A 12,885-nucleotide genomic window follows, 5' to 3' on the forward strand; every position below is an offset into this window, starting at 1 on the left:
TGTACTATGGATCATTTAATAACCCATTCATAGCAGAGGATCATTGTAAATGTATTGTTGCAGGCACTCTATATGTACATGTACTATATACTACATATAAAGTGCACTGAACAATAGATTTACAATTATCCTCTGCTAATATGAATGGGTTAAATGATCCATAGTACATGATATGTAGCCCTGCACCCCCTTTTCCACTTACAGAGCTAGGTTATTTTTCTTTTAAATAAATATTAATGTAATTTTATTGGTATCTATCTACCATTAGCTGCCTCATTTCCCACCCTCGGCTTATATTCGGGTCAATACTTTTTCCCAGTTTTTTTTGGTAAAATTAGGTACCTCGGCTTATATTCGGGACGGCTTATACTCGAGTATATACGGTATATAAAATTTAAATAAAAACAGGCAAGGGGAAATTAAAGTTTTATGAAAGCTCTCCAATATAGCAATATCACTGTTAAGTCACCTACTGCTATAATATTTACACAGGTCCCAGTCTTAAGGTAGTCAGCACAATGTCTGTTGGGTATGACCATTTGTCACTGGATGAAATGAAAAAACGGTAAGCTATCAAACTGTAACAGTTTAAGAAGTTTCTGTCTTGTAAAATCAATGTATTACTTCATATCCTGAATTATTGTTGTGCAGCATATTATTATACATGCTTCTATGCAATATCATAATTTCTGTAGTGTAATAACCTTTGGGTGTCCCCATTGTTATTTATTAAGAGGATTGAGTCAACTAAATGTGTTTTGTTTCAAATTGCATACTTTATGTCCCTAATATAAAGTAAAAAAAACAGACTATACCCTTATGTTTAGCTATTCTACCTCATCCAGTATGTTAAAATAATACCTTTCAATGAAGGGCTGAAATGCCAACTTTTTCCTGCGGAAAACACTACCTCTGACTCTTTGTCTCTGGTCATGTGACTAAATGTCAGGGAATTGGTAAACTGACCTATGCCAAAGTTGCATCGGGAGCTGACTTTCAGGAACAGCTGACCAATTAGTGTATGCCAAGTAAGTGACCAACGACTTTAGGGACCATGTGTCTAATGCTTTGGCATTTAGACACCTGACCAACACCAGTGATAGCTTGAGCCCTTATATTAACATTTATAGGTTTATTGGACCAGGTTAGGCAGTGCAAATAAACACCACATTTTTAGTGTATAGATCCACTATAAAACTGGTAATTTTATTGAAATGTTAGTAATCTTTGATATTTTATTCATCAGTGGCATCAGAATTGGATTTACACCTGATGTATTAACAGAGGCTGTGGCTGAGCTCACAGTAGCATTGTTGCTGGCAACATCTCGACGACTTATTGAGGCTGTGGATGAAGCAAGAAGGTAATGGGAAAAAATGGCCTGGTCTAAGCAGGGGTACTCAACTAAATCTAGTCATACACTAATTGATTTTTACTTCTAGTTCAGCTGCTTAAATATTTCTGGTGATGTCTAGATGGCATAGAGGTTAAGATGTAAGCGGTAATGAGTAACCAGGTAAAGATAAAGTCATGGGAAAAACTTTAGCAGATTTGAATCAGCAGTGTTCATAACTGTTACAAATAAAGGTGGCTCTGGCAATGCAAGAGTGTAAAAACTTCCATTTGCAATTTGATGGAGAGATAGAACTAGAAGAAGGATGCAATGAGGAGTACAAGATCACTGAAAATCATATACTGTAGGTGTCAATTGCATTGGTGGTTATTGTGGAACCCATGTGTCAGTACTGCCTTAGCAACGCTGTTTCTAGCTAGTTTCCAAGCCCCTGTTTGCTGTCTAGCTGCTGTTCTTTTTTGCTGTTCCATGTTCCGATCTTTGTCTTGTTCCTGATAGTCTTCATCCACCACCTCTCCTGACCTTTGGTTTGTCTACTGGAATAAATGCTGGCCGCCTGTCCCGACCTTTGGTTTGTCTCCTGAAATGTGTGTCTGCTATCTGTCCTGACCTTTGGCTTGTTTCTTGGTGATCCTGGTCCGCAGCCTACCCCAAACTATAGCCCTGTCTCTTGAGAGCTTTAGTGCACTGTTATCTGAGTAGAGTGAACCTAGGGATCACAACCTGGGGTCAGCATGCAGCAAAATCTATCTCTACCATCAGGAGCTCTGGCTGTTAGACTCCACCCCCTGAGGATCCCACTCTACCTACATTCCGTCATTGTATTCCACCTTGTCCGGACTTACAGTCATCCTTTTACTCTGCTGAGCCCAGCTCCAAGCCTAAACTACTTGCACTTTTGTTACCACCCTAGGCGCCCCACAAGTGTATCCAGGGTCCGCATCCTTGAGTCGACACCATAACATATTTATCAATGCAAAAGGTATACATGAAGCATTTAATTCTACATCTTCTGAAACATGCTCGGGGTCTAATTAGAGTGATGTTATGGTGCACTATTGATAGAAATTAATTCAATTTGATGAGGAAGAAATTGATTTTAAAGAAGATAGGCTACCACAAGGTATCACACACAAAAAAACACAAAACTATTTGGAGGCATGGCTGCTACCAGAGGGGACATCTCTGGTACGGATAATGCTGTTTTTGTGTCATTATCTCTGGGTATTGGTCGGTTTATCGCTGGGCGCTGGTAAAATTGCATAGTTATCACTGTTCTGCAGATGTATTTTTTTACATTGACAGATTACATATTGTTTGCACTGGTCAGCAAATGGCAGCAAAGGCAGAGCCTTTGTTATCCTGGCACACTTGAAAAATACAATTTTTATGTAGAATACAGACTCCATTGGCCACAGTGGCCAACAGCAGCAAGCCCATCCTCCCCATTGCCCTTGTCATGTCATCATCATCTGCTATTGCAGCTGGAAATTAGTCCTCTTATGTCGGCACCAAGGGCGTAGTGCTCTTCTTTCTTCTCCTACATTCACATACTTTTGACATTCAAACATGTATGAGTATTTGACAGGATGAAAAAACACACACCCTTTAATCTAATAGGTTGCTCACTAAGTGCTTGCTTCGATCTTGGTCAAGATAGCTGTTGCCGCCATTGATGGGTCAGCCAGCTGATTTAAGCTCCTTTTGGAAAACTTCCAAACATCTTCTGTTTCTCTAAAAAAGTTAAAAAAAGTTCTTAATATATAACTAAAAGTTGCCAGTAGCATGGTGCCTTTTTGGGCTACATGCATGCTACATGCAGTTAGGTGAAAACCACTACCAATATATGGAGCTGCAGCCAGGGACTATACTTATCTATCAGACCACTGGGTCAACTTGATACTGGCTGAGACAATGCACCATAATGACAGTAAAAATGAAACACCACAATGGGAATTTCTAAAAGAAACATAGGCTGGAAAGGGTCTTGCCAAAGAATAAAAAAGATGGCAAAAAGGGGAAAAGAAAAATTGGAGCAGACAGAATGTGGAGCAGATGCCCATAGCAACCAATCAGCTTCTCTCTTTAGTTTGTTCAGTTAAGCTTTGAAAATGAAAGAGAAGCTGATTGGTTGTCATGCACAGCTGCTCCTGATTTTGATATTTGATAAATTCCCCCAATTATGTTGCTAAAATATTGCCAATGTAAAGGCAGAACGGTCTATTGCTTTATATTTCTCTAGGTAATGTTACAATATGCTCCACAGGATCAAAACATGTAGCCTACTAAGACCCTTTGAGGTTAGGTTCACACCTAGGCGATTGAGCCAGTGACCGGTTTTTGCACGGTTGTCCCGCGTGTTTTTTGGTGCGATTTTGCTTTAAAAACCATGTGATTTTCAATGCATAGAGATGTCTATGGGACCAAAACTGTGCGACAACTGGCCAAAAATAGCTCCTGCACCTTTTTGCGCGACAGGCGATTTCAGCTGTGCGAAGAAACGCAAAGGTGTAAACAGGCCCCATTGACTTCAATGGGAATCTGTATTTTGCACGATATAGCACGGCTAAATGCATAATGTGATAAATCGTCTAGGTGTGAACCTAGCCTAAAGAGGCAACCTGAGTCCTCCTTAGGGATAACTGAAGCAAGTGCAATATCATTACATTCTAATAGTTATCAATGATAAAAGGAAGAAAACAAAGATCAGTGTCTAACTTGCTGCTGCCATGAACCTGTATGGGGGTGGGGGACAGTGCAGAAAGAAATGAAGGCGGATGAGGACGGTTACTGTAAGTTAATTTCCAAGTGATGAATGATGAAGTGATTTCGCTGACACAGCGCCTTGAAGATAAGGTGTATCGTCTATGAAGCAGACTTGCCAATAATGACCATGAGGATGACAACTATTTAATAGTTCAGTAGGGGAAAAACTGTGCAACTGTGGCCTGAGATGCGTTGACAGGCAGCATGTTTGCTGTGTGACATGCATTTCAACCATATTGAACAGAACTGTTGGGTTGATAGGCATTTGGACCCTCACTTGAGAGGAACATATACAGAATAATATTTAAGGTTCTTAAATATTAAAAAAAATGCAAGTAGAGAAAACAGGCGTGTATAGCGGGCAGTTGCTCATAGCAGATGATCAAATTTAATTGTTCAGGTTAATCTAGAAATCTATTTGGTTGCTGTAAGCAACTCTTTCACTCTGTACTGTTTACTTTAGTTTTGTTAAATCCAACACTGTGACTTTTTTTTCGCCTTTGTTAGTGGAGGATGGGGCACATGGAAGCCTTTGTGGATGTGTGGAAGTGGATTGACTGGTAGTACTGTTGGAGTCCTGGGTTTGGGAAGGATAGGTGAGTAACCCAAGCAAGGATAATAAGTGATAATCAATTGAATCAACATATATGAAAAGTAACCTTTTTTTTCAATTTAAGTAACAACTGCTCTTTAATTCTGTTTCTTTTTTTAAGGCAAAATGGTTCAAAAAATGTTTTCTTTTTATTAAAGGTGAAGCCATTATTAACCGTATGAAACCATTTGGTATCAAAAAGGTCCTGTACAATGATATAGCACCAAGGCATGAATTAGCAACAAAGATTTCGGCTGAATTTGGTAAAACATGATTCTGATATATTTCCCGATTAAAGAACTGTCAATCTAATCTATACTTCTGTACTATTATTATGATAGTTTAGTGAAATGAATTGATGGTTTTGCAGCTCTGAAATTTACTTTAATGGTTTTATGTTACAATTATTTTATGGACGAAAATCTTTTCTCCAGACTCTTTCATCTTTTAAAGCTTATCTAACCCCCAAATAAAAATTCTGTATGTTTCAGCTTAGCAGCCCCTTAAATTAGGTGTCAGCATTTTTTTTCTTATTTTCTGGCTTTGCCCTTTATATTCGCCTGGTCATCCTGCAGATCAGACACTTCCTGTCCCTAGGTCTGCTCCTTCCTCCACTTTATCTATGAAGTGAGCCACGGTTGCCAGGCTGAACTTCAAACATGTCTGCCTTTCCTTTTCCTGGTTTTTGTTTTTTTTTCTTTCACTTTAGCTCACAGGAAGTGACAAAGATACTAAATATTTCCCAAGATCAACAGGTATTTTCTGTACATGCTGAAAATGTTCTTAGCCTTGTGAGAACTAGCTTCCAATGGTAGGAGCTTGAAGGAGCCATACACGCACAAGTCTTCTATTTATGGCTTTTCATGCCGACTTTTATTAAAAATAAAGTTCAGGTCACAAAAACATTTTTCTCACAGGGTTTGCTCAGCATCTCTATGCCACAAAACAAAAATCTTTGTTCAGTCTCCTGGCGTTTCCTTACAGTGTCTCTGCTATGGCCTCACACTTCAGGCCATGGCCTGCTTCTCCTCTAGATAGTCCTCAAAACACAGCTCTGTGCACACATGTACCATCTCTGGCTGCTCTCAGCTGTACTGGCTTCCACCATAACTCCTGGTTGGAGCCCTCTTGTCCCCTTGGGTTGAGACCTCCTCTATCTCCCAGGTGGAGCCCTGAACACTAGCCAGCACCTGTACCATAAGGGCTGTAAACAGCTGAACAATGGGTGCTGGTCAACAGCAAAACATGGTCCCAGGGTTGGAGGCTTCATCCCACCTACGTTTCTCCAAAGCCTTGGGGGTTCCAGAACTCTGCCCAGGGTTTGCAATCATGGAGAAAACTGAAAAGCCTGTTTTTTCCATATGAAACATGCACCCTGAAGCCCCTCAACCTGTATAAGTGGGAATTCTGAGTTACCTCTAACACTTATCACGCTGTAGCAAGGCACAGCACTGTCACACCTAAAAAAATCTAATGCAGCCACTACATCTAGGGACTGGAAAACTGAAACTTATTACATATTTGTTCTTTAAAGCCCAGCCTGTGCAAAAATGAAATTTTAGTTAGAGGTAGAACTCGGTTGGCTAAGTCAAACCCTGTCTTTTTGGATATGCCTTGAATGTTTCAACAGTAAGATTTCCCTGCCGTAATTTCCAACTCGTGTCCACTTTGAAGTTATTAATCTATCCACATTAGGAATGAATAATGTAGGGACATTTAGCCCATTGGGTGACTGACAACCATGGTTATTATAAATGCGTGAACTTCTGAAACGTTTTGTTGGTTTTGGTTTATCTAAAATGTTTAAAAATTTGTAACCCCTCTGAAATTAAGAATGTCCAAAATCCCAATGAAGTTAAAGGGAGTCCAGACCAGGCTATAAAAAGTGTGTATTACAGAGCAAATCAGCTTTATTAGTTATAAAAAGGATAAAGTAAGCTAAACAGAACACTTTTTACATTATATACTTCTACTGTATGTCCCTAATATAAGACTTACAAAGTATTTATACAGGTATTCAATTTCTTCAAGGACTCTGTAGTTACTATGCCTAAAAACTAAGAACTAAACATGTACCTGAGGAAGGATTTGTATCAGGCAGTCTGTGTTATCCATAGCTGCCAATAAGATTTTCCTTTCATAATTGCTTTGCATAACAGCCTGAACATTTTCCTTAAGACATTTTTACCATTATTTAATAATTAGGCCCAAATGATGGTGACATGCTAAAGAACACAATACTCATACATGTTGTTCATCTATTCTACATCTCCCAGTCTGTTAAATGAAAAACTGTTAATACAAAAGACTAAAATGTTGGCCCAAATATTGGGCTGTGTTATGACCAACTTTTGGTATTAACTTACTGTATATTTGCAGCTCTTCAATTGCCTCTACTGCTGTTTTTCAGTGTCTTTACTGGAGCTGGCCAAACAGTCTGATTTTCTTCTTGTCTGCTGTGCACTAACACCTGATACACACGGCATCTGCAACAAACAGTTATTCTCCAACATGAAAAGCAATGCTGTATTCATCAATACCAGCAGGTAGGAAATCTGAATGGATTGTACTTCCTCAATGCACTGACACAATTTCACTCAACCCGGTTGAATATGCACTTCCAGGTGTCAATACTAACTGAGGCCTGGTTCACACCTAGGTGATTGCAGGTTGGTGACCTCTTTTTGCTTGTCTTGCATTGTTTTTGCATGATTTTGCGTTAAAAACCGTCCAAAAACCATGCGGTTCTCAATGCATAGAGATGTCTATGGGACCAAAACCACGCGACATCTGCCTGAAAATAGCTCCTGCATCTTTTTGCATGACAGGTGATATCGCACGTTCACAGCAACGCTTAGGTGTAAACTGTCGCCATTGACTGGTATGGGTTTTTGTGTTTGAATCCGCCCGATAAAATAGGTGTGAAGCAGGCCTGCCTTCTGAACATCCAACAATGTAACATTATCAACACATTATGGGCTATGAGAAATTGAGATTAAATCACATCAGGCAGCAAGGAAATAGATGTAAAGTGCACTGGGAATCCAGAAAGTTGATGAAAGTGATGGGCAGACAGAGGGCAGCACTCACTACATAAAAGGGATGGGAACGCTGCAAGTACAGCATTCCTGTCTCAGTGTTCACACAAAGCCGAGCGGACAACTGATGTTCTCCGCTATGCTCCTCGCTCTCCATCCTGAAGAAAGGGTCTCCATTTCCGAAGAGAGGCGGTCGGCGGGGAGAGAGTTAGCCGGTGGGGAAGAGGGGGCAGCAGGGGGGACAGACCTGCAGGCTGCATACAAGTACAAAATGAGCTGTGGCTTCCCTGCTCTACATTTAGCCCTGCTTGCACAGGCGTCGGGAGATAGAAATTCCACACCCCTGCCGCCCCTCTACTCCCTGCCCCCCTGATGACCTTGGTGACCTTGTGGGAAATCCGGCCATGGGTCTGTGTTTGACCAAAACCAATAAAAACTCCTTTGTTCTCTTTTTTGTTTGGTGGCACAGATTTTTTGTTCTAATTTACTGCCACCTTGTCTTCGTTGTACACTGGAATGACAGTTGGCAGCTTTAGCAATGAAGTAAGTGAAAGTCAGGCCCCTGTAACTTAAAGGAGAATTATGAGGCGAGTGATTTTCACTCAGCCTCATAATCTGAGCCGACCTGTGACAATGAAACTGTCACAGGTCGGCTCAGTAGATCGGGAAGTGAGCGAACACATAACGGTGCTCGCTCACTTCTCGATCTATCCGTGCAGAGAGCCATGACTGTCACTCACGGCTCCCTGCAGGGATTCCCCCTTCCCCTGTCCAATCCTCCAGCGCTGACTGGCGGAACGGACAGGAGAGGGGGCGGGTACAGCTGGCTCTGCCTCTAGATAGGCAGAGCCAGCAGTCACTCGCGCAGCTGGGTGGATCCAGACAGAATTGTCGGGATCCGTTCCGGCTGCGGCATCTCAGTATACCGCGAACTGTAGCTTGCGGTATACTGTGCTTTGGATGACGGGACCCTTAGGAGTACTATAGGGAAAAGCCCTAACCCCATAGTTCTCCTTTAATAAAACCAAATAAGAAGATATTTTTCTTTGGTAATAAAATCAATAGTCTTAATCTTGTACTGGCTGCTCTTAAACAGTATTTTTTTTTTTTAAAGTTAAAATAGAGCAAGTGAACATGTAATACAGTATAGTGTTTAAATGTAAAAAGTACTCTTTGAACAGACTTCACAAGATACCTGCTATCATTTTTTCAGCCATACAAATATCTTTGATGCCCATTCTCTGTTATTTTTTACTGAAGAGTATGCTCAATTTCTAATTTTCTATATATACTGTCTATGTGTAAATTTAGATCATATTCAAAGAAAATATGTTTATTTATTGATAGCTACCCTAAATTATTAAAAAAAAAACTGCTAATATTGCTGTGAAATCCTAAAAATTGTATATTTCAATATTACCAATATTAACTTTTTTGTGCAAGCCATTGGGGTGTGTGTGTGGGGGGGGGGAGGTGTTTGTATACTCTGAAACTGAGTTAACATGCTTATGACAAACAATAATGGCAGTTTTTCAGAAACATAGTTAATGGTTTCCTTTATATATGACTAAAACTTTAAGAGGTGTATTAAAAAAAAAAATTGCATCCTGTGAAACTGCATGTACAGTACCTTTGTTTTGTACAAATGAAAACTAATGTTATTAGTATGTCTTCTTTCCAGGTTGAATGTAATATCAGGAAAATACCGCAGTACGGCCACTAGATGGAGCTGAGGAGCACAGGTATTAATGACCTATTTCCTATAATCTTCAGCTCCATCTAATAGCCATATTGTGGTATTTTCTTGATTCGTTCTATTCCTATGAATACATTGCACTTGACCTGGAAAGAAAATATACTAATAACATTTGTTTTTGCCATCCAATTTAATAGAATGATGTACATATGGTTTCGTAGGACAAATGACTCTTTATAAATATACTCCTAAGTATGTGTCTTCTGGCTTTTAATATGCATTGTACATCTTTACCATTCAGGGGCGCTGTGGTAAACCAGGAGGATCTTTACCAAGCGCTGTTCACTAAACAGATTGCAGCTGCTGGTCTTGATGTTACAGTACCAGAACCCCTTCCTACAGATCATCCACTTTTCAAACTGAAGAATTGTGGTAAGTATTGCTGTATAAGGAGAAAGTTGGCATTTTAATCCATAATTCTATTTCAAGCTTTGATCAAATTAAAAAAGGAAAGAAAATAAACGAATAAGCTAATAACTTTGTAAGAACTTCTTACATAAGGAAGCCGTGCACCATGTAATGACTCAGCGCCCGGCTTTCTGATTGGCCGAGAAGCCGGCTTCATGCTCCCTCGTCATCTCATGATGAGGGAGCATGGAGCCGGCTTCCTGGCCAACAAGGAAGCAGATCTTTTATACCTTGTTTTCTAAAATGTACAAGGTTTCACCGAGCAAGCTGGCTCACACCTTTGTGGTTTAGGTAAGCAGTGCATTGCATCATAACTAGGGATGCACCGATACTAGTATCGGTATCGGCGTCGATACCGAGTATTTGAGCGAGTACTCGTACTCACCCAAATGCTCCGCTGCCTAGCCCAATACTTCCTGTATCAGGAAGCCGCGCAGCGTGTCATTACACGCTGCCCAGCTTCCTGATTGGCCGGGAAGCCGGCTCCATGCTCCCTCATCACTTGTGACGAGAGAGCATGGAGTCGGCTTGCCGGGCAGCGTGTAATGACGTGCTGCCCGGCTTCCTGATTGGTCGGGAAGCTGGTCAATAAGGAAGCCGTGCACCATGTAATGACTCAGCGCCCGGCTTTCTGATTGGCCGAGAAGCCGGCTTCATGCTCCCTCGTCATCTCATGATGAGGGAGCATGGAACCGGCTTCCTGGCCAACAAGGAAGCAGGGTGCCGCGTCATTACATGGCGCCCGGCTTCCGTAATTGGCCAGCAAACCAGCTCCATGCTTTCTCGTCACATAGTAACGAGAAGCATGGGGACGGCTTCCTTGCTAATTGGTAAGCCGGGTGGCGAGTCTTTACACGCTGCCCGACTTCCCGGCTAATCAGGAAGCCAGGTGGCGAGTCATTACACGCCGTCTGGCTTCCTGAATGGGACTTCCGGTACTTGGTATTCGGTATCAGAGAGTACCGAAAAGATATATCGGTACTCGTACTTGGTACCGAAATACCGGTATCGGTGCATCCCTAATGATAACCACTTTTTTTCAATGGTTCAGTTCAAATCTATGCACTTCCGTGATGTGTACTTCAGCTGTGTACGCTCGACCTCTTGCACACAGCAAGTCCCTTAAGTTATATAACATCCTGCCTACCTTCTTTTCCCTGATATCTCTTAGGGTACACATTTTAGACTAGAAGTCTTATATACATAAATAACATTCACACATGTAATTCACACAATTTAATGCCAAAAAACCTTCAGCAAGTACCCAAAGAGATGTCCGTTTATCAGGCTATTTTAGGCTGTTTTTGGTTCAATGGTTTCAGGCTATTGTTTTATGCTGTTTTGGTCAAATATCTGTTTGACCAAAAATAGCCTTAAAAGTAGAATTAAACCTACCCTTTTTTGCATATATCTACTGCTAGCAAGCAGCAAATATATGTGCGAAGACATAGAAAAAAAAAGTGTCTCCGCCGCTTGCTCCCGTTCGAAGATCTGAAAAATTCTCAAGCGGCCGTGAAGGATAATGGGCGGGGGCATGCGCATTAGAGATCTTCAGCCCAGGAGAAGAGGAGAGACACAGGGTAAATCAATGCAGGCAGCCCGGCATGTGCACAGACACCGTGGGACACACAGGACACAGCAGTCACCGCTGGATCAGAGACCGGCACCAGCGATGGAGGGACTCCTGAAAACTACTGGAAAGAAGATGATAATCGGATCAAGAGGCATAATTTAAGGTAAGCCCTTAAAAACGGACTTCTGCTAGCATGGAGTCGGCTTCCCGGCCAATCAGCATCGAGCTGGCCAAACAGCATGGAGATGGCTTCCCGGCCAATCAGGAAGCCAGGCGGCAAGTCATTACCCGCCGCCGGCTTCCTAATTGACCGGGAAGCTGGCTCTATATTCCCTCGTGACACTGCTGGTCAGAGGAAATCTCCCTGTCACCGAAAGTTCCGGTATCGGGGGTAAGTATCAGAGCATTACGAATACTCGCCCATTACTCGCCCATTCCATTTAACCAGAAGACAAAGTAGCCTAAAACATAGCCTGCATACATTTGACCAAAAGTACCCTAAACACGGGCAACCAAGAGAATAATGATTTCCATTTTTGTGCATTGTAGCACAATGGCAAACACAGCAAAAATTGCATTAGTGTGAACATGGGTCACCTTTTTCTTTAAGGATAAGTATTGCGAGAATAAAATATACTTATCCCAATACTTAGAGCTTGCGTGTGACAACTGCGGATCCATAGATTGAGAGATGAGTGATCATGTGACCAGTGATCACTCGGCTCACAGACTTTTACCTGTAGTGACTGTCAAGGATTCCCCCCTCTCCTCTCTCGGTTCCTCCAGCTCTCATTGCAGGGACAGACAGGGGAGGGGTGGGCACAGCTGGCTCTGGCTCTAGAGAGGCAGAGACAGAGGTAGTTGTCAATCAGACAGCAGGGTGCAGCCTGACAATATTGTCGGGATACTTCCAGGCTGCAGTGAGGCTCTGCTGTCACAGAAGTACATTAGTAAATATACTCTTGTGATCTAAAAGAGAACTAAAGCCAAAAAAAGGTTTGACTTTTCTTTTAAATAGACTAGATCAGTAGTTCAGAGCCCCTGGTGATCGCAGCAAGTCTGCTACCAGTCAGCAATAACATAATCAGCCACTGTTCACATTTTTTGCCTTTTAGTTCTATCTGAATAAAGTATTTGCAGCTTTAAAAATACATCACCTGCCATGTCCAACATCTTGCTTGGCAGCAAATAAGGCGGCATACACGCAGGGAAACGCATACTCCTTTTTAAAAAATCTTTAGTTCTGCCACTAATGTGGTTATTAACCAAATGAGAAGGGGCTGGAATATAAGCACTGAAGAGGAAGTCATGCCGATTCATTTTAGTTGGATGGCAGACTACTGTTCTGTGTTTGAAACATTGCAAATGAGCTCCCGACATCCAGTACCTAAGGAGATG

At 41.6% G+C, this 12,885-nt stretch overlaps 1 protein-coding gene across 1 annotated transcript in view; it reads left to right on the plus strand.

The window, feature by feature from the left end:
• The window catches only part of LOC108783787 (glyoxylate reductase/hydroxypyruvate reductase-like), a 20,006-nt gene that overhangs the window by 6,818 nt on the left and 303 nt on the right, over positions 1-12,885 (plus strand). The window contains exons 3-8 of the mRNA XM_018552444.1: positions 493-565; positions 1,247-1,363; positions 4,628-4,716; positions 4,871-4,975; positions 7,123-7,258; positions 9,748-9,878. Coding sequence (XP_018407946.1) covers positions 493-565; positions 1,247-1,363; positions 4,628-4,716; positions 4,871-4,975; positions 7,123-7,258; positions 9,748-9,878 — 651 coding nt within the window. The remainder of the gene's footprint in view (positions 1-492; positions 566-1,246; positions 1,364-4,627; positions 4,717-4,870; positions 4,976-7,122; positions 7,259-9,747; positions 9,879-12,885) is intronic.

Source organism: Nanorana parkeri, unplaced genomic scaffold, assembly GCF_000935625.1.
Source record: "Nanorana parkeri isolate BGI_ZX_2015 unplaced genomic scaffold, ASM93562v1 scaffold88, whole genome shotgun sequence".
NCBI classification, from domain to species: Eukaryota; Metazoa; Chordata; class Amphibia; order Anura; family Dicroglossidae; genus Nanorana; species Nanorana parkeri.